The sequence below is a fragment of the Lepidochelys olivacea genome (assembly GCF_965140295.1).
Source record: "Lepidochelys olivacea isolate rLepOli2 genome assembly, chromosome: 8".
Lineage (NCBI taxonomy): Eukaryota > Metazoa > Chordata > Testudines > Cheloniidae > Lepidochelys > Lepidochelys olivacea.
The window spans coordinates 51,683,034-51,704,681 of NC_140418.1; the positions used below are offsets into that span (position 1 = coordinate 51,683,034).

The window sequence follows — 21,648 nt, forward strand, 5'->3', positions numbered from 1 at the left end:
GTCAAATACAAGCCCATCTCCTTTCTGAAGTGTCTTGTACTGTCTTTAATCTTCCTTATAGGAGACTGAAACCACAGTATTTCTGGACTCTGGTGTCTGTTATCTGATTCTGTTGTGTGCGTGTCTTCACTCCCCTTTCTTGTCTTTAAGGACTATGGAATTGTTTTAGGAAGGTGACTCTGATTGAGGTGAAAGGGAAGCTGTGTGCATGGGTTTAATGCAGAGAGGGGTCTTTCCGCATTAAACTTTTCCTGGATGCAGTGATGTTAGACGGGTTGAAGTATAGTATGTGTCTGGAGTATCTCTGGAAGAAAGTAGCTGTGGGGAGCCTTTGATACTGCTGGACTCACGATGGCCTTCTTCCCCCATTTTTCTCCTCTGAGTAAGTTTGACTGTAGAGCCAGGCAGTATGTGATTTCTTTGACAAATGCTTACAGCCCTCTCTGCTCCAGGTCCAGTCACCTGTGGACTCAGCCACAATGTCACCAGTGGAAAGGACAGCTGCGTGGGTTCTGAATAATGGGCAGTATGAAGAGGAAGAGGTGGATACAGAGCAGCATCAAGATGAAGTAAAGCATGCTGAGAAGGTAATTGCAGTGTGCATTCACCAGTCTGAGCTCTTAGACCTGAGGCTTCCACTGAGCTCCTATCCACAGCAGCAGGCTGAACTGTTCAGAATGGTGGCATACCCTGTTGTGCCAGAATCATGCTTTCAAATGCAGCTGTTACTAGCACAGTTTTCCCTTCCAGCGTGAAGAGGAATTTTTTGTATCCACATCCTGTGTAAGCTACCCCACAGCTAGTGCATTGCATGGTTTCTGACCACAGATCTAATACGGTTCATAAGCATGTTGGGATGGTTGCAAGCTTTGTTTGAAACCATTGTCAAACACATCTACAGACTAAAACAGCATAGGCATGGCCAGAGCTTTGTAAATTCACCTGTAGCTGATGCTTGCTGTTTACCTCCATCATATTTTAAGACTGAAAATATCATATTGCCTCTATATAAATCCATGGTACGCCCATATCTTGAATACTGTGTGCAGATGTGGTCACCCCATCTCAAAAAAGATATATTGGAATTGAAAAAGGTTCAGAAAAGGGCAACAAAAATTATTAGGGGTATGGAACGGCTTCCATATGAGGAGCGATTAATAAGACTGGGACTTTTCAGCTTGGAAAAGAGACAACTAAGGGGGGGATATGATTGAGGTCTATAAAATTATGACTGGTATGAAAAAAGTAAATAAGGAAGTGTTATTTACTCCTCATAACACAAGAACTAGGGGTCACCAAATGAAATTAATAGGCAGCAGGTTCAAAACAAACAAAAGGAAGTACTTTTTTCACACAACACACAGACAACCTGTGGAACTCTTTGCCAGAGGATTTTATTAAGGCCAAGACTATAACAAGGTTCAAAAAAGAACTAGGTAAGTTCATGGAGGATAGGTCCATCAATGGCTATTAGGCAGGAATGGCATCCCTAGCCTCTGTTTGCCAGAAGCTGGGAATGGGCGACAGGGAATGGATCACTTGATGATTACCTGTTCTGTTCATTCCCTCTGGGGCACCTGGCATTGGCCACTGTCGGAAGACAAGATACTGGGCTAGATGGATCTTTGGTCTGACCCAGTATGGCTGTTCTTATGTTCTTATATAAATCATGTCATTTAAATATATTAGATGCTGTTAGTCTCATTTTCTGTTATTTAAAGTAACACTGGTACTAGGATATTCCTCCAGCTCTGTGTTCTAATGTTTATGTGAATTTTAGGGGTCACGAAAATGAGTCTGGTTATTAGCCAGAGCATGGGTTAATGTGGGCACATATTATGCAACCTAGACCAACAATAGCCTTCATGTTCTTCCTGTCTTGGGCTTCACCTGATCAGAATACCAGTTGTTCAGATTGTGTAAGAGTTTGGTGTTGTGCACAAGTGTCCACCCTTTTTTCACATCTGTAATTTTCAAATATGATTTGAAGAAATGTGGGTCTCCTGACATCTGTCAGTAGTGTAGTGTGTTCCCGGGCATTTAATTGTCATGTCTATTTATAGCAACAATATACATTATTTTCCAAATAGGTATGCAGGCATACAGGTGCCACAGTCATGGCCATATAAGTCCCTAGATAAATGTCTTGGGTTTGGGGCAAAAATAAAAAATAAAGTAGAGTTTTAGGAATAATGAAGGACCTATAAAGGGAGAGTGAAATGTATGGAGGAGGCGGAATTACTGGAGGGAGCAGTCAGGAGAGAGAATGGAACTTCAGCAAAGTAAACACCACAAAGGCTGTGTCATATAGTGTGTTAATGTGCTAGGCATCTGGACATCCGACTTCAAAGCTTGATTAGGTCTTAACGGAAAATGAGTTGTTTGGATCCCAGCCTAATCCATAGTGGATGTTTGTTCACTTCAGAAAACCACCATACAGATAGGCACTATTAGCACCTGTCAGAGAGCCTATTCGGAGGAGCTAGGGGTTGTTCAGTCAGGACTGAGGCACAGTGGCAGGTTGTGTGGATGCCCAACAGTGGCATAGCAGGGGTGATGTAGGGCAATATTAGAAAATGTTAAAGTTGTATGGATAGGATCTTACGTTATGCTAGTCCATAGTTGGCCATAGTGACTGGTTCTAGCCCTTCCGGTCATTTCTCTCATTTTCTGTGTTATTAAAGAGGACAATGCACACCTCACAAAAATATCTGAACTCCTCTATCTAGCTAGCCCCTTTGCTTCTGATTCTGTCCCTTCCACTCCTGCCTGCAGTACGAGCAAGAGATAGCAAAGCTGAAGGACCGTCTGAAAGTGTCAAGCCGCCGATTGGAGGAGTATGAGCGGCGTCTTCTGGTGCAGGAACAGCAAATGCAGAAGCTGCTGATGGAATACAAGATGAGGCTGGAAGACAGTGAGGAACGACTACGCAGGCAGCAGGAGGAGAAGGACAGTCAGATGAAAAGCATCATTAGCAGGTGAGAGGAGAGTGCCCTTTTTGAAAGCTTTGGTGGAAAGCATGGAAACTCTGTAGAGACTGAAGAAACCCAGTAGATTAACTTATTCCTTTGTGACAAGAAGAACATGATATTTTGCAGGCAGGCAGCTCTTGTCCTCAGTTAAACCCCCCAACACTTTGGAAGTGGTCTCATCCCCATTTTACAGATGGAAAAACTGAGACACAGAAGTTAAGTGACTTGCATGCAGAGCTGAGGAAAGGATCCAAGACCTTAACCCTCAAGTCTCTGCTCTACTCATTAGGTAGACCACACTGCTTTGAAAGAGGGAAGGAGCTCCTCTTGAAGTGTGGGCTACAAACTCTGGAATCAGTGGTCCTGTCACTGTTCAGAGCTGTTTAATTTTGGCATTGGTCTCCGTGTAAGGATTGAGTTTAGCCAATTGAAGTTGACAGAGGGGCAAATCGACTGCAGAATATTCCTCTTAAAAGGGAGAGCGCCAGTTGTTGGGCTGACTTGTTTGAGCTACAACTGCATTGTCTGAAACACTCTAGAATTGTATTAAGATTTCCTGATCCCTGTCAATGTCCCAGGCTAATGGCGGTCGAAGAGGAGCTGAAGAAGGATCATGCTGAGATGCAAGCAGTCATTGATGCAAAGCAGAAAATTATTGATGCACAGGTAAGGAGTTTTGGATCTCTAAGAACGAAGCATTTCTTGAACAGAAACCATTAGGCCCCATCCTTGTGTCCCATGCAGCCACCATGTCAAAATCTATTGGATAGCTCTCAGCATTATTGTCTCATTCCCAAACCAGCATCACCCCATGGCATTGCACATACTACGTGCCTCCTTCATGGAGAGAATTCTGTTTTCACTCAACAAAGACTACAGCGTTTAGCACCCGTGTGATGCAGTGCTTTATGGGGTTAACTGAAGCCTCTAAGAAAGAAGTGAGCTCTTGCTGTGTAGCATTGCGCAATATACTGCTAAAGCGTTGTGTTTGACTTCAGCTGACTGTGTCTATAGTCAGTCTTGGAATAATGCCTACGGTGGCATGAATTTCCAGTGCTTGCCTTGGCTGATACAGCTTAGCTGTGGGAAAGGGAACTAGTAGATGCGGCACATAGGTGTAAATAATGCAGTTCTGCTCTTCCAGTGTTTTTGGAAGTATTGCTTCAAATCTGTTTTGCTTCCTTTCTGCATCAATGCTCACCCCGATAGAAACGAAGCTGATAAACAAAATATACAACCAGTTTGATCTCCGCCCGCTGCATTACGCTTGTGAGAGACTGTTTGTCAGTGCCCCTCATGCTCAAGAGTGTAGAAATCTCTCCTGCTTTTGTGCTTTTTAATGATTAGTGTCACTTCCTAGTTACAATTTTAAAATATTTAACTTTTCCAAAGATACATGTAACAACAACAGCATCCCAGGTGGTTTCAGAAAGTCACCTCACCATGCAGGCGGGAAGTGCCAGAACCGCTGAGCTGTGGTTGGAATTTCCCTCCCTCAACATACGTGAGGTTATATATTAATCTAGCCAAAGATGCTCTTGGCATATTAGAGCAGAAGTGTGAGCAGGCATTTGTTCCATGCATCCGATGAAGTGAGCTGTAGCTCACGAAAGCTCATGCTCAAATAAATTGGTTAGTCTCTAAGGTGCCACAAGTACTCCTTTTCTTTTTGTTCCATTATGGATAGCCAACAGTAATGAGACCTGTGAAACGTATGAGCTCTGTATGTGTCACTAGGGAACATATACAAAGAAAAGAGATCTCAAAGACTTTGTGGTAGCAGAAACGTATTCTTCAGGAGGTTCTATTTTGGAATCTAGAAAAGTTTTAGCCTCTGAGGAGGAACACTTGTGTGTGCTGTCTCCCAGCACATTTTCCTGTAGCTACTCCTTCAGTGATGCTAAACTTGAAAACTAGAGGATTTGGACCTATGCCGTCTAATATGAACAAATCACTTGAGTACGGTATCTCTTGGTCCTTGCATTATGTTCAGCTCAAAAATATTTAGACTTCTAGGATGAGAAGATAATCCTGCTGGAATTGCACAACAGCTGCTCCCCATACACCCTGCAGGATGTTCTAACTGAGGATGCCAGAATAGAAGTCATCCTCTTGTGATATAACTTAAGTGAACAGGAGAGTGAAACAGTGTGTGTGTTCACTGACTCTCAAAACCTAGGGCAAAAGAGGAGAATACAGGGGGCTTATATTTAATACTTGACTCCTGTGAATAAAGCGGAATAGCAGACCCTTTCTTCATGCAGATGGACTTTTGAGCTGAGCTGATGGTGGGGTGGGGACATGAATGAGACAAGCCAATTTTCATACTTAGTTACGGTCTCAGGGTCTCATTGTCCCAAACTGATGTAGCTCAGGCATGTCCAAAAAGCAACAACCTATTAGACTTTGGGGAGGAATGTGGATACCTCTTCTCTGACCATCCCCACACCAACTGTCTGAAAGAGGGGCCTGGGCATCCTCCTCTGAGTGGGCCATTCATCTGCTGTCTCCAACCTGAAGTAGAAAGATGTAATCAGTGGCATACAGAGCAGCGTAAAAGGCTTTTATAGATAGCCCTTGAAGATGATGGTTGTGACAGGTTCAATCACAGAAACCCCCTTGGGACTATCACCTGATGTGCTGAGACTACCTCTGAGCCCATTTTCTCTGCCAGTTTGGGCCTCCAGAACCCTGCCTTGTTGAGCCAGACACGCCAGTCTGCTCCAACACAGACTCAGGGTCTGACCCACACCCCCAAAGCTGCAGACTTAACTGAAAACGGCTTAGCAAGTGCTCCTGTCTCCAGCACTAGACAGCCAGCTCCCAATGGGATCCAAACCCCAAATAAATCCGTTTTACTCTGTATAAAGCTTATACAGGGTAAACTCATAACTTGTCCTCCCTCTATAACGCTGATAGAGAGATATGCACAGCTGTTTGCTCCCTCAGGTACTAATTACTCACTCTGGGTTCAATAATAAACAAAAGTGATTTTATTAAGTATAAAAAGTAGGATGTAAGTGGTTCCAAGTACTAGCAGACAGAACAAAGTAAGTTACCAAGCAAAATAAAACAAAACACACAAGTCTAAGCCTAATACATTAAGAAACTGATTACAGATGAAATCTCACCCCCAGAGAAGTTCCAATAAGCTTCTTTCACAATCTGGACTCCTTCCTACTCTGGGTCCAGCAATCACTCACACCCCTGTAGTTACTGTCCTTTGTTTCAGTTTCTTTCAGGCATCTCTTGGGGGTGGAGAGGCCATCTCTTGAGCCAGCTGAAGACAAAATGGAGGGGTTTCCAGGGCCTTTATATTCTTTCTCTTGTGGGTGGAAACCCCTTTGTTCTCCTGTGCAAAGTCACAGCAACAAGATGGAGTTTGTAGCCACCTGGGCAAGTCACATATCCATGAATGATTCAGCTTTTTGCAGGCTGATGCCATTGTTTACATGTCAGTTTGAACGTTCCCAGGAAAGCTCAGATGTGGACTGGCATCTCCCAAAGTCCATTGTTAGTTAAATGTGTCTTGATTGGGCACTTACTGAGAATAGTCCTTTCTCAAGAAGCTGACCAAATGCTTCACTGAGGGCTACTTAGAATCAAACACATTGAGATACAAGTACATAGCCAGTATTCATAACTTCAAATACAAAAATGATACACACATACAAACAGCATAATCATAACCAGCAAACTATAACCTTTTCATAGACACCCCACTTGACCTCCTCTGTACAAGACCTGGTGCAACCATAGGACCCTCGTTGCAACAATGATCTATACAGTCACAGTTCATGTCAATAACATCACAATGGTGAATCCCATCTGGACTGTGAACTTGCTTTCAGGGCTTGGCCAGCTGCAGTGAGGGCGTATCTGTGCTGAGATGGGGGGGTGGAGGAGCACTGTAATAGATACAGAGAAATTGATGGGCGGGGATCATGTAGCCAATAATCGGCCTAGAATGATCATGTCTGAGCAGAGAGGAACTTCCCCTCCCCTCTCTTTACCAGTCTATGCCAATAGCCTCTCATCCTCTGTGCGATACTGTGCCTGTTCCAGGAGCAACACGATGGGGATGTTGCATGCCAGAGAAGTCTGGTCCCTCAGTGTCAGCCTGCAGAAGGGAGGATTGTTGTTGGTTAACCCCTCCATGCTGAAGAGGTGCAATGCCCCAACATGACGGCTAACTGTTTGTGGTATGATCACCAGCAGTGCAAATTGCTTGAAGGGATCAGCCATGTGAGACAGAGTTCTGTACACATCCCATACAGTAACTCTGGTGTTTCAATGGCTAGGAAATGTAACCTTTTTAAAATGGAGAGAGAAGTTTTCCCTTTTAATCAAATTTCTTTCTCCCAGCCCAGTTCCCTAACCCCCTCCATATGGGAAACTTGGGGTTGATTTCTGGACCTCGTCTCTCACTCACCAAACCAACAAGAGCTGTGGGGGAGTGCCCAGGAAAAAGCCCAAATCAGGTTTAGAAGGGCGAGCGCATCAGTGAACCCATAGAAACACAATACCAGTAGTCCAGTCCTGTCATTTGATAGAGTTTCATGGCCACAATGCAAGGCCTTTTGTGGGTCCTCGAGCAGAAAAGGGATGTTGGCAGGGTACTCAACACCTGGTTGCAGAGGACACAACTGTCTGAGGAACCAGATTTCTTTTACTGTTAATTATTCTGCTTCAAATTACACTTAGAAGGAAGATTGTTTTCAGACCATGATTCGTTGGCCAGTGGGGTTTAATGCACCAGGATAGAGATGGGAGGTCATTCTCTTTAGAGATACTTGGAACAGAACTGGATCCTGGTTTCTCATTTTCAAGATGAAAATGAATGCTAGGACATAGCAGTGAAGGACATTGGATTCTTGTCTCTTTCTTCACCAAAGAATGCTTTGCAGGAATTGCTGTCTGTGTTCAGGGTGTGGCATCCTTTATTAAGCTATGCACAACAGTCTTCTTGTTAAACTGACTATGTACATTACTCACAACTTTACCGCACAACGTTTGTAAATGTTGTGAATCCAGAGGCTCTTTCTGTGCTTCCCAGATTGAAAAGAGAGAGGTCTGGGTGATGGTAACCTCCCCAGAGAATAGCAGAGCTGCAAAGTGACACAACAAATCCTGCATCTTGGCAGGGGTTAGACTAGATGACCCTTGTGGTCCCTTCTAATCCTTTGATTCTATGATTCTATGAAATAGGCCAATTGCTATTGCAAGTGACATCTCCACTGTGTTAAATTACAGGTCATAAATGGGGATGAGATAATTCAAACAGGCAAGTAAACCCAATCAGTTCTCTAGCTGAGCAGTACCCAGCCCTGGCCTGGTGCACTGACCTCCTACACATTCCAGCTCCTACCACTCCCTGCACCTAATTCATGTGCATTAGGAACGTGTTTGGTTAGATTGCATTTTCCTTTGAGTGAGGAGGTATCAGCAGGGTGCATCTCCTTTTGTTCACCAAGCTCATGCCTTCAAGATTGACATTCTGGTTAAAGCTTTTCAGTTGTTCTGTCCATGTTTGATCTGAGTTTGCAATTACCTCATGTACTGAGCATGCTCAATCAGTGCCAGAAAACACCCCAGCCTTCCATTTTTAACTCTCTGTAAGGCCAAATTTTTTTAATAGAAACTTTTCTTTTGAAAATGAATGGGGAGATTGAGTTAGGGAAGGGAGGGACTTCCTGAGGAAACAAATCTCTGCTAAGTCAGGTGTTTTTCTTTCTTCCTTTAAACCTATCTCCTCACTTTGGTGTTGGAGGGAAGGCTGATGCTTTACCTCTCAGATCTTGCCCCTTCTTTTTTCCCCTTTCTGAACTAGGAGCAGTGCAATGATAGGACAATGAGTGGTCATGGCCTGATCTTGCTATTGATCTCTGCTGACCCTGTTTCCTACATCAGCTCTGTTATACAAGCAGCACCTAAACTCTGTTTTGTTTTGAGCCCCCCACCTTTATTCACTTGGGGAAACCCTTTGGGAAGAACAGACATTCTCCCTGATTGCACATGTCCCATTCTGCTGACATGCTGGGATGTGAACCTCATGGGGCTGCTGTAAAACTTATGTCTCCTGAGCAACATGTCTGAATTATCTCCTAATGTTTGTGCCTTCCGTACATCATTTTTCCTTCCCTTTGTTTCTCAATGGGCTGGGGCTGCACTGGGCAGAGATTGCATGCAGCTTTTTTTAAAAATAAGAATATAAAATAAGTCAATCGGCTGGTAGCACGGAGAGCATGTTTACCTGCTGCAGTGTCCATTGCTGCTTTGTGTGGTTGCATTTTTTAAAGGCAAGACAAATATTGAAAGCTGACTTGTACCATCAGTCTCCTTGGTTTGAATCCCCTTTCTCAGTGTCCCACCTCAGATAGCACAGCTGATTTATTTTTTTATGTATTTAGTGCATTCAGCTACCCTTTAGCTTCTAAATACTTCATTGCTTGAAGTGGAAGCTAGCACTTTCTGTGCCAGAAGAATTAAAACCAGAACGAGAGAACCTTTGATTTTGTAAGTCCTGGAGCAACTCCGAGCTGGAATGGGTCTAGGAACAGTGTGGTTTGTTTGTTTGTTTTTTGTGTTTTGTTGATGCCATCTTCCCCCCGCCCCCCACACTTCCCTCTTACCCCTCCCTGCCCCCACCAAATAACCACTTAGTTTTAGCTTTTGGCTGCTTTTCTCCTGTGTTGCTCTTGTACCCTCACCACTGCTGGTGACTGCAGGCTGCCATTATTTGCTGTTTTAATTTCAAACATACAGTGGGTTTATACTGAGCATCTCCATGCAGTCTTTAGAGACAATGATCCTTACATACCACCTGCACTTTTCTTTGCAAAATGAAACCTGCCACCCCTTATTTTACTGCTGCCTGTTTCTGTTTTCCAAATTTTCCAATAAGGGAAAAAATTCTAAATCCAGGGAGGCTTTTGCGCCTTCGTCTGCCTTGTGAAAGGGCTGTAGGGTGAAAACCCTGAAATACATAACCCCCAAGGCTGGATTAGTTAACTAAGTATAACAATGACTTATTGGCAGCTTCCGTCATGTAAAGAAACCGGGGAGACCAAACTGGGGTGTGCAGAGCCTATGGCAAACTGGAGCCGTAGTACCTCCAAAAAACAGAAAGAGGCAGAGACATCCCCATTCCACAGGAAACGCTGGTAAGGATGTATCTGTCTAGAAAGCATCTGAAGACTTGATCACAGTGCAGGCAATGGAAGTTCCTGGCAAAGAAAGGGTTCAGGGAAGTGCTGTACTGGGTGGAATGGCTTTGATTTATTGTGTGTGTGTGTTTCAGGAGAAGCGGATCGTGTCTCTGGACTCAGCCAACACGCGGCTGATGAGTGCCCTGACGCAGGTGAAGGAGCGCTACAGCATGCAGGTCCGCAATGGCATCTCCCCCACCAACCCCACCAAGCTTTCCATCACGGAGAATGGTGAATTCAAAAACAGCAGCTGCTAACAGGTTAAATGCTGCTGGCCATCTGCCCTGGGGCAGGGCAGAAGGAAGCAGACTCAAGAAAGCCAAACACAGACTCCTTACAGGTTTACAGAATGCTGCTAAAAGAAAAACTCTGGATGGGGAAATATAGCCCACCGTTTAGACCAGGATAGTAAGGGCAAGGGCCCTCCATATCGCTGTGTATATACATAGGGAGCCTGTTGTGGGCCGTGTACAGAAAATGCCACTGTAATATACCAAAAGGAAGTCAACCATGTAGATTTTTTTTTAATTATTGCTATTTTTATTATTATTTTTTCCTCTTGTTCAAAGCACTGCAGTCCTTGGGGAGGAAGAAGAGGAAGAGAGAGGAATGTGTGTGCGCATGTCCGGTGTGGGTGAAGGCGTGAGCGAGCAAGAGAGACAGAAGCAGTTGGTTACTTAGAAGCTGTACATATCAGGGTGATTGATACAAGCACATGGAGTGAAGTGAAATATTAGTTAAATGAATTATAAAAGAGACTCATCTGCCGATTTTAACCTTCTCTTCCCCAGTTCTTTAACTGAATACAACTCCACACCCAACCTTCACGCAGGAACACTGGATCCTGTTGGCTTCTGTATCTGCTATTGCTAGGATACAGGCAAAAGGCTATTCCAGTCTCTCTGAGCATACTGAGTAGGAACTCTTTAGAGCAGTAAGCCCATCTCCTTGTGGTCTGCCCAAAGCCAGGCTTTCCACCTAATAGACAAAGGGAATTTGCAGTTTTAAAGGTGGGATATTTTTACCCCAGTTATAGTAAGGTTTGATTTTTCCTTTTTAGAGTTTACAGAACTGTAAATACCTGTGTTTTTTGAACTTCAGTCCAATTCCCAGTGTGCATACAGTCCATGGTCTCAATGCAGTAACTATACAAATCTGTTCTCCACTCTCCATTGGAAATAATCAGGTTAGTATTCTAAGGAAAGGGCTAACCAAAGGGCACCCAGGCCCTGTGCAATAGATCAGTGAACGTAAAATAAAACTTTCCTAGTTTGTTTATTTTGAACTTTGTCTTGTTCAGTTTCACTTTCACCGTTTCACCCACTGGGTTATCAGGTATCACAACATCAGAGATGCTTTCTCCAGACTATGCATGATTTTTTAACATCTCCACCCCATCCAAATTAAATCTGCCTTTCTATTAATGTTTTTTGAGTTCTGTACGTATCCAGGTTTTTGCCTAAGTGAGTTTACAGCTGAACCTCAGTGTCCCCCATAATGTTGCGCGTGCTTCCCACAGGAGCAAACTTTTGCAGGATGTACATGAACGCTCCTCCTGAAATTATAAAGTGACCTTGTGGGAAGGAAGATTTTGTAATATTACATGCCACACAAGATTAACAGGAATTACACCGTATTGGCAACTCTCATGGTTTTACCAGAGGTCTCGGAATACTTAGTGTGGGTTTTTTAAAGCCCCAGCTTCTGGAGTCAAATGATTGTGAGAATCTTCACTTTCAGTTTGTAAACAAGTACAGTTTAGCTCTTGTTATTGCAGAGAAAAGCAAGAACCTGTGAATCTTAAAGGCTCAACACAAAGCAAGTAAAAACTAGACCAATTCAAATTAGAAATTAGGTACAGATTTCCAGCAGTGAGGGTGATGAATCATTGGAACAAGCTACCAAGGGAAGTGGTGGATTGTCCATCTCTTCATGTCTTTAAATCAAGATTGGATACCGCGTTGGAAGACGCGCGTTAGTCAGACACCAGTTATTGGACTCAATCCAGGAGCAACTGGGTGAAATTTGAGGGCCTGTGTTATGCAGGAGGTCTGACTAAGTGATCTGATGGTCCATTCTGGCCTTAAGCACTATGATTCTGTGAAAACTTTACTATTTTAAAAATCTTGGGATTTCTAAGCCAATCTCATGATTTTTGGGGGCCTGATTTGAATTCTCTGACCACTCGGGTTTGGCAATATTGACAATGACCTTAATTCAGAATCATTTGTCCAAGTTTGTTTGCTGTTTAGAAATGAATTAGCCTAACTCTTTAGGCCGAATCTATTTCTTTGTTGTAAAGCGCAATATGTTAACTGTGCGAGTTAAAAGTTACTTCCATTAAACATACATGCACACACATATATGTACATATATAACTATGCACAAAAACAGAGAGACCATATCTCCTGTACTGTAGGACATATAAAGTAAAAGTGTATGAATCTGTTTTAGTAAGACCTTGGTAGAACACTTACCTGAAGTGAGTAAGAATTTATTTTTAATGTTCTCTCAGCTCAAAGCTGCTTCCTCTGCCTAGTTCTCAAACATGATAGGTACTAAAGAGCAAGGAGAGGTCCTGCTTAATGTTCTTAAAGCAGCACAGACAAGTTTATGGAGGCTTCTGTGCTAATGGGGCCATGTAGTGGATCTGCACAGTAGTGATTTTTTTTTTTAAACTTTCCAAACAATGTTTTCCAACTCTGGGTCATTGTGACTCCTGCTATTTTCTCCCTTGGGAGCTGTGCCTTTCACCCTCTCCTCCTAACCACATACCAAGGCTGCAGTCATAGTAACAGCTATGGATCCATTTGTCTATTGTGAGTAGCTCTCATGTTTTTGCGAGAAGCTCTTGTCCAATGAAACCCCCTTTAGCTCAGCGTTTTTGTGTGGCTTGGAGGCAGCGACTGCACGCCTCCCCCTGTGTTATATAACTGCACACAAATTAAGTGAAGTTCACTATAATTACCCTAGATTATATTCACCCAGCGGTGCTATGCAAAATCTTTTTCCCAAAAGCAGCCCTGTAAATGGGTGTGTACTTTAATCATATAGTATATACAGCATGTGGTGTGGGTGGGTTTTTTCTCTGAAGTTCAAGATTAAGGAGCAACTGAATTCTTCGTCTGTGCATTATTTTGTGGGGGCTAGAAGAAGGTTTACATGGAGATACAGACTCCAGTCGAAATGGCATTCTAGTGGTGCTAGGCTAACGCTACTGAGGGAGATGAGCTGACCAGAGCCTTATGGTAATCCATGAACAATCACTGCTTTGATGTGTGATTAGATGGTGAAGGCTCTTGGGAATGTATTGTGCACTTGCCTTTGTGTAAGGGTCACACAGGCTTCTGCCGAGAAATTCAGTAGGGACAGCATCTTTCCATGCATATCATATCAAATCATAATCAAGTACATGTAGCCTACTGGGGACCGTTGCACCACCAGAGTTGATGGCATCGTACCTGGCATCATAGAGTGAAGTTCCCTATGCATAGGATAGAGTGCTTTTAAATACAACTGCTCCTGGTTTTCAGAGGGGATTCCCTAGCTGCTGAAAGGTTATATAATGGGATTGGCCATATCTTGAGTAATGTATACATATGTGCACATCCTCCTGTGCTTTTCTTCAGTGTCACCCTGGAAAAGGCCACTGTTCTAGGGCTCAGTCATTACAGCTTGTTGCTGTGATGATGTTTCTGTTGGTTTATAATTTCCTGCTCAGGTAAAGGTGGCAGCTGCACAATATTGTTAAGTGAAAGCAGATCAAATATGGAGCAGAACATTACACTTCTATGTTCTGCTCCCCCTTTGTTTTAGAGCTGCTTTCTAGGGAGAGTTTCATTTGTTAAGAGACTAGAGTATGTGACATTGCCGGCTTCTCTTCTGTCCAGTCTAATCAAATTCAAGTGGCATTAAAACACACAGTAACAAGAAAAGAGCCTCATGGTCCATTTTAATATGAATGGGACAATAAACGTTTTCAGATGAGCAGTCTATACATTTCTACAGGAATGAGAGGAAAAATAAATAGAACAAAATCTGATGATGAACTTTATAGCTTTTTAGGGTTTTGGCTAGTATATTGACAAATCACCTAAACATAGTAGGCCATGTGTAATGCTACTGTGGGAGACTGGCCACCTTCACTTGAGGACAGCAGAGGTAATGTAGGAAGGCTTCTAGAAGTCTCTAGAACCCCTATCTGTTTGTTCCCAACTTTGGGCTGCCTCCATGAGTGCATCTCTGTTGGGGAGGCATTGGAACAGAGCTGCTAAGAGAAAAGGAAGGCGAGGATTCCTTATCCCAAGCTCTCTAGTGCCATCAGTTTCTATTAAGCATCACAGTTTGTGGTTAAACATTATTTTGACTTTAAGGAATGGCGCTTGCCATCTGATTCTCCAAGCCTCAACCTAAAACTGTAGCTTTCCACTGTCTGTGACTTTCACTGAATCTGATTTCCTCACCCTTCATCTGAGCTGTGCTGAGTGAGAGAGGGAGTTTACAATATACCTTTGCATTCTCAACAGTTATCACAGTGACACACAGGCCTCAGGCCAACAGACCTCTCTGTGGCCAGCCATTGACTGTGTGCTTGTGGTGCTATTTCTTGCCCCTACTCCTTGACAGAGAGAGTCCAGCAGCACTACTTGTATCCCGGTGTGATGGGACTAACCGTGACTTTGGGGATTAGGTGCTTGCTGGCCACATCCGTGACTCTTGCTTTATGGTGGTCCCTCAAAAAAGACACATGAACTGAGAGACCCTTTCCTATACCAGCCAGTTGGATTTCTGAATTTTAAATAAAAACTCTTGACCTGCTTGTGGTGTTGCAGTTAAGCACAATAGCATGTGTTGTGCTCTGGCGATTTGTCAAATTCTGAATGCTATATGTTGCATTGATGAGGGACAAAAGTAATCACACTGGCAAGAGAAGCAGTAAATATCTCGGGAGAGGAGGAGAAGCTAAGGATGAGTGAATGGCTTAAATGTGGCCTAATCTAAAGGACCCTTCTTTGCAACACAGGGAATTCAGATCCTAAAGAAGGAAAAGGGGTGGGAGTTGGAGTCACTAAGCATCTACTGTTTTTTCTTCAGTGTATAGAAATGGGTATTCATGTATATAAATACATACCTAGCTGCACATTTCAAACATTCTGTCTTAGAAACCCTCTCATATCATGAGAGAGCCCCAAGGAGGGTGGAGAGAGATGTGCATATTTCCTAGCTGGTGGACGTAGGTTGTGTTCTGTGGTTGGATAACCTCTATATTCGGCCATCCCAGAATGTTTTTCTTTTACATTGTTGCAAATGCTTTGGCTTTTTTTTTTTTTTTTTTTTTTTTTTTTTTACCTTTTGCATTAATTTCATACTCTACTGCTAGTTCAAACCACCAGCTTTTAACTAACCAATGGGTCAGTGATTTAACAGTGGTGTATGTTAGCCATATTCATTTGCTGAGTGACCAATGTGATGTATGTACAAATCCTATTTATGTGTTCTGTAAAAATGTCTACATCACTCTTGGGGAACAATTCATGTTTAAACCATTACATGTATATTTATATTGTTGATTAACATTAACCAAATAGGACATTATCTGGACAACCACTATTCTCCAACAGTGTGTGATAGATTTAAATGCTTAAATTTAGGTTGATGCTTTTAGACACTTCCTTCCCTACATTAAATTAGTTCCCATGAGAGAGAGAGAGAATGTCATTGTGAATCACTCCTGCCAGGAATCCTACCTGTACAAAAATAGATTTTCTATCTCAAGGGCCTTAATGAGAGTGTTACTACACAGGACTATTTTACAATGATAGCTCTAAATAATTTATTTTTTAGTTCAACAAATTACACCTTTAAAAAAGTAATAAAGTTGGTTTTCAAAACCATATTTTTATGCTAGTAGCACTGGACTGTTCAGTCTCTGAGCTCCATCTCTGCATTTCATTGCCTGGGTTTGTTCTAAAGAAGATTTATTTTTGTTCTGTGAATAATTTTTCCAAGGTTCTTGTATATGTACAGATATAGATACATTTGAGGTCTTTTATTGATATTCCTACAAAGAATACAAATAAACTTTAACTTTAAACAGTCTGGACTCAATCTGCCTGCATTGATTAAAATCTTACTGCTCTCACTGCTGGGTGATTGTACATATGTGTTGGGGCAAATTTTTTTTTTTTACTAGTGGGAGGAAATTTGCAAGGCAACAGTATAACTCAATCTCTGGGACAGTTTGCATTGCAACTCCTTGAGCTATCCAAGTAGGGTTGCCAGGTGTCCAGTTTTCGACCAGAACACCTCCTAAAAAAGGGACCCTGGTGGCTCCGGTCAGCACTGCTGCCCGAGCCATTAAAAGTCTGACTGATGGGGCTAAGGCAGGAACCACTGCCAACGGGAGCTGTGGGGGTGGTGCCTGCAGGGGGAGGCAATGCACAGAGACGCCTGGCTGCGCCTCCGCCTAGAAGTCGAGGGACTTATCGCTGCTTCCGGGGAGGCCCCAAGGTAAGTCCTGCCTGGAGCCCACACCCCCTCCCACACCTCAACCCTCTGCTCCAGCCTTGAGCTCCTTCCCATACTCAACCTCCCTCCTGGAACCCACACCCTGACCCCCTGCCCCATCCCTGATTCCCCTCCCAGGGCTGGCACCCCACATTCCTGCCCCAGCCCAGAACCCCCTCCTGCACCATGATCCCCTCATTTCTGGTCCCATTGTGGAGCCCGCACCCCCAGCCCAGAGTCTGTACCTCCTCCCACATCCCAACCCCCTGCCTCAGCCCAGAGCCCCCCCCCCACACACACACACACTCCAAACCCCTTGACTCCACCCCGCAGCCCCCTCCTGCACTCCAAACACCACATTGCTGGCCTGCACCCTATCCCAGCCCAGAACCCCCTCCTGCACCCTGAACCCCTCATTTCTGGCCCCATCCCAGAACCAGCACCCCCTGCTGGAGCCCTCATCCCTCCCCATACCCCAACCCCTTGCCCCAGCCCAATGAAAAGGAGCGAGTAGCAGTGGGGGCAAGCAAGGGATGGGGGGAAAATGTGGAGTGCACAGGAAACGGAGGTGGTCTGTGGCTGAAGAGTGCATCAGAGATTGGGCTTTGAAATTGCAGCTTGCTGGTGAACACAATATGGTTTGTCATTTATCTCTCACGCTGCTCTCCATTAGAGATCAGTGGAACCAGAATTCTATCCACTGACCTGAGTTTGGAATTCTGGTACTGTGCTTGGCCTCAGTTCTAAAGTTTGTCCCCTTTTGCCGCGCTCTGCTTCCCTATGTAGTAATTCTCCCTGGTTTTGAATCTTCTTGCCCACATGGAATAGTCCAGCTAAACCGTATAGAGAGAGAAAGGGTGACACCCTGTGGTGAAACAGGAGAAGTACTATCCACTCCAACAGTCTCTGTAAACTTTACCCTTTCTCAAAGTTAAAGAAATCATCTCTTTTAAAAAAAAATTCCTTTATCTATGTTACTAATAACACCGTCAGTAATGAAAACACTCTCAACCATCTGATTTTCTTTGCATTAGTTATTTTGGACACTTTGTGCATTTCTGTAATCTTGGACCATGAAAGCAACCTCAGTTTCCCTTGTTTGTACTAAATTTCTAATTTGCAGGTTCTCTTACACTAGCCTAGCACAAAGCTGCATCCTTTGAGCTGCAGCCACTTCAAGGGGATGTTTATTCATAGATGCACACAGAGTAGTGGCTTTTTGGTAATGTTATCGTTATCATTCCATATACATGAATTACAAGAGAATACAAAAAGCGGAAAATCCCTCCCACTGGATTTGTCTCATGGAAAACTTTGTGTTGGGCATAGATTTGGTAAAAACTTATTTTTAAAATTGTCATTTATATACAGGGTTTTAAAGGCTTTCAAACTATACACACAGTGAATGTATGCAACTTTGTTCTCCTATTTCTTGTCACCACCTTGACCCTACCATCTCTGTTCTGTTCAACATTTACCTGTTGGTGTCTCGTCCTTATTTAGACTGGAAGCTCTCTGGGCTTGGGCCTGCCTTAATATACCTCTACATTGCCCAACACAAGGGGAGCCTAATCCTGAATGGGGATTCTGGGCACTGGGGCAAAACAAACAATGTTCTGGTGATACACTGGTTGAGAATTCCCTCTTCCATGTCCTCCACAAGAAACGCTATCTAATTTCCTTGTACCGTTCCTCAGCAGTTACCTACGCTTACTCTACATCCCTGTCTCCCTGCCAGAAATGCTAACTTTATTTTTTATCTATGACCTGCCCATACACATTCTGGTTCCACTGTCCAAAATTATTTGTACCAAAAGGAGCATTTTTTCCCTTCTTTAGAGAACTCCATGTTCTCTAAAGAGTCGTTTGGTCTGGTCTTGTCACAGTTCATAGCTGACCCATTTCAGCTGGAATGACCCTATGGGAAAACTCCCCTTTAGTATTTCTTCTACCTGAAGAATGTAAGAATAAAAGTTTTATGGTTATATTGATACTAGGGTACATGTTTCTACTTAACAGAAAAGCTGCAGCTGTCTAAACCTGTGGGATACAAGCTTGCTTACACGTAAGCAGTATCCTCCTGAAAAGAGAATTCTCATGGTCTCTAGAACACCAAACATTCCTGTCCTTCACCTTCTCTCCCAGCCCTGCACATTAAATACCTCCATATCCTTAGAAGGTGTATTGAATTACTGCTTTTCAGTGCAGTGGTGTAGATTGAATATCCTGGCTGTAGACACATAATATTGTTTCCCTCTCAGTTCTTCCAGTAGCAAGTAATGAATACTTCGGTTTGTTTCCATGGAGCCAGAGTAAGGATCAGTTCTCTGCTGTCCTTTATAAGATCAGTGGGAACCACAGTTGCCAACTTTCACATGGTAAATAAGCACCCCGACTTTCATAATAAGCCAAAAATTAAGCTAATCCCATTTCAAAACAAGGCCAAAACAAGCCAATCCCTAAGAACTCACCACTTTGTGACTAGATCCCCCCAGTGTGCAGTCTGGGACTGGGGTGGGCCTGCTGGGCACCCCGACACTCTTTCCCCCCCCTTGCCCCTGCTTGCTGGGAGTTGATCCAAAAAACAAAAAAAAAGCAACAAGCCAATTAAGCCAAAAACAAGTCCAATTTCTGTGGGTTTTTTGTGGGTTTGGCATGTCTGGTGGGAACCTGTAACTATCCTGATGTAGCAGAACGCCAGGTTCTGTGACTCAGACCAGCTTTCCAGTACTTGCAGGAAATCCCCCTTACTATTTAGCCCAGTGTCAGAGCAGTGCAGCTTTGTCTGACCAGGGCATGGGGCTGCCATCTGAGTCCAGAATTCTGTCACAGCAGTTAGCAGGGCTGGGGACACAGAACAACTACCGCTACAGCGTTCCACCATTGACATCTGCCAACTATAGACCCAGAGTTTGTGTTGATGGTTACAGAAGGGACCTTGTGGGAAAGGAACATCCCAGTGATGAGATACTGGAAGTAAAGGGAGGTGAGGAGGAATGGACGTGAATAGGGATGAAACACTACTATCATGGAGCTGTTTGGTAAAGCCTCTGTCATTCTTTCTTCCCTGTTGCCCAGGCCTCAGATTGCAGAGGGACTAATGTGTAGATAGCAGCTGTAGTTGCATGGGAAAAGGGATGTCTCTCACTCATGAGGTGTGCCCAAAAGGAAGAAAATCTTCATCCCCCAATGAACATATTGCTCTGGCTCACATTTGTATACATCTCCCTTTCCCTCTCCCACCAGCTCATTTTTCCGGTGTGTAATTTAGGTTGGTTTGCAAGCAGGTACCACACTGAAGCCCACCAGAAACTCTGTTTGCAAACTGCTATTACAAGAGGAGACCCTCTTTGAGAAGGACTGCATCTCACCTCATTCAGGAGCTGCTGTTTTATATCCTCAAGATCTACCAGGACAGGTGAGACAAAATCCACTTTCAGAATCATGTACCCAGTATCCACACAGGAGAAAAGTGTCGCATGAATGGTGGTGTAGTCCAGTGCTCAGCAAATGTTGCTTTTTCTCATATATTGTACAATGGTAATGCCCCCTAATAAGAAGTTATAATGTATCACACCTGTGCAATCTACTCACTGCTTAAAGGGTTGGGATGCATGATGCTTCCAGAATGGCTGCAGTCCATCTCCTCAAGATTGCTGGGCTTCTATTTTCATGGAAGTACACACACGTTGAGGAAGGCAACTGAATTAAGAAAAGCTTGAATGGGTGCCTGAGCATGAAATGAGTGCCCCTGCCTGTGGAAAACTGTCAGGTCTGAGCTGAACGCTTGCTTCCAATGCCATTGTTAATTCCAGCGCTGCTGTCCCCGCTTGTGTCACTCACTGGCTATCCCTGACTGAGAGTTACCCCTCCAAGCAGAGACTGAAAGGAAGAGGGTATGTTCTTATCTTCGTGGGAGAGAACTTACACACAGAGTGTACATGCCCTCAGTATGTAAAACTTAAGATGAGATTAGACTATACAATGGGTGACAGCTTCCTACTCAATTGCTTTTCTCAGCTATGTCCACACAATGGCAAGGTTAAAGGCTGTCACTTGGGGAAATAGCCGCAGATATCAAAGCTAGATGGGAGATGTTTCCTGTAAGCAGTTATGGCTGCCCCTCCGCATCTGCCTCTCAGGGAGGCCATGCCTCCTCACAGTCTGAGCTGCCGGAATATGCTCAAAACAAAGAGAGGGGGAATTAGCGGTACTCAAAAGGCCCTGGCCTTCAAGCAGGAAAGGGCCTCAAACAGTCTGGGCTCTGGCTAGCAGTCAGGACAGAGCAGTACCAAGTTATAAGCCCAGCCCTCATGGAGGGCAGTAAACAATCAGGCCTCTGGCCTACAGTCAGGCAGCCTTCAAGCAGGGCAGGACAGGACAGCAAATAGTCAGGACCCTTGCCTGCAGTCAGACAGAGCTGTAGCAAGTATAAGCCCAGCCCTTAAGCAGGTGGAGGAGGAGGGAGCATAAGCAGGGTGGGGCAGTAAACAAGCAGGGCTCTGGCCTGCAGTCAGGCAGAGCTGTATCAGTTTATCTGTGCAGCCTTAAGTAGGGCAGGGCAGCAAACTGTCAGGGCTCTGACCTGCAGTTAGGGCAAAGCGCCCGCGGTCTATAACCCAAACTCTCGGTCAGGGCAGAGCAGCAAGTCATTAGGGCTTAGGCTGGGGTTGAGCACAGAGTTGACAACCCTCCTGGTTTTCCTGGGAGTCTCCTGGAATTGGGCACTATCGCCCAGAGGCTACTGAAGCCAAAACGGAAGATTTTAGCCTGCTAAAAGTCCGGCGGCACAGGGGGATTAACGCAGGCTCCCTGCCCCACGCTGCTCCTAGAAGTGGACGGCATGTCCCTGCGGTCCTTGGGTGGAGGCAGGGGGTCTCCACACACTGCCTCCGCCCTGAATGCCAACTCAGCAGCTCCCATTGGCTGCAGCTGGGACCTGTGGAGACGGTGCCACCAAG

The 21,648-nt window shown here is 44.2% G+C and overlaps 1 protein-coding gene across 2 annotated transcripts in view; it reads left to right on the forward strand.

Moving 5' to 3' along the window:
- RASAL2 (RAS protein activator like 2) overlaps positions 1–16,245 on the forward strand; it is a 267,847-nt gene extending 251,602 nt beyond the window's left edge. For both annotated transcript variants that reach the window (XM_084637148.1, XM_084637147.1), the window contains exons 15-18: positions 453–587; positions 2,776–2,978; positions 3,551–3,638; positions 10,273–16,245. In XM_084637148.1, the coding sequence (XP_084493274.1) occupies positions 453–587; positions 2,776–2,978; positions 3,551–3,638; positions 10,273–10,437 (591 nt within the window). In that variant the 3' untranslated portion in view covers positions 10,438–16,245. The remainder of the gene's footprint in view (positions 1–452; positions 588–2,775; positions 2,979–3,550; positions 3,639–10,272) is intronic.
- Positions 16,246–21,648: the final 5,403 nt, after the last annotated feature.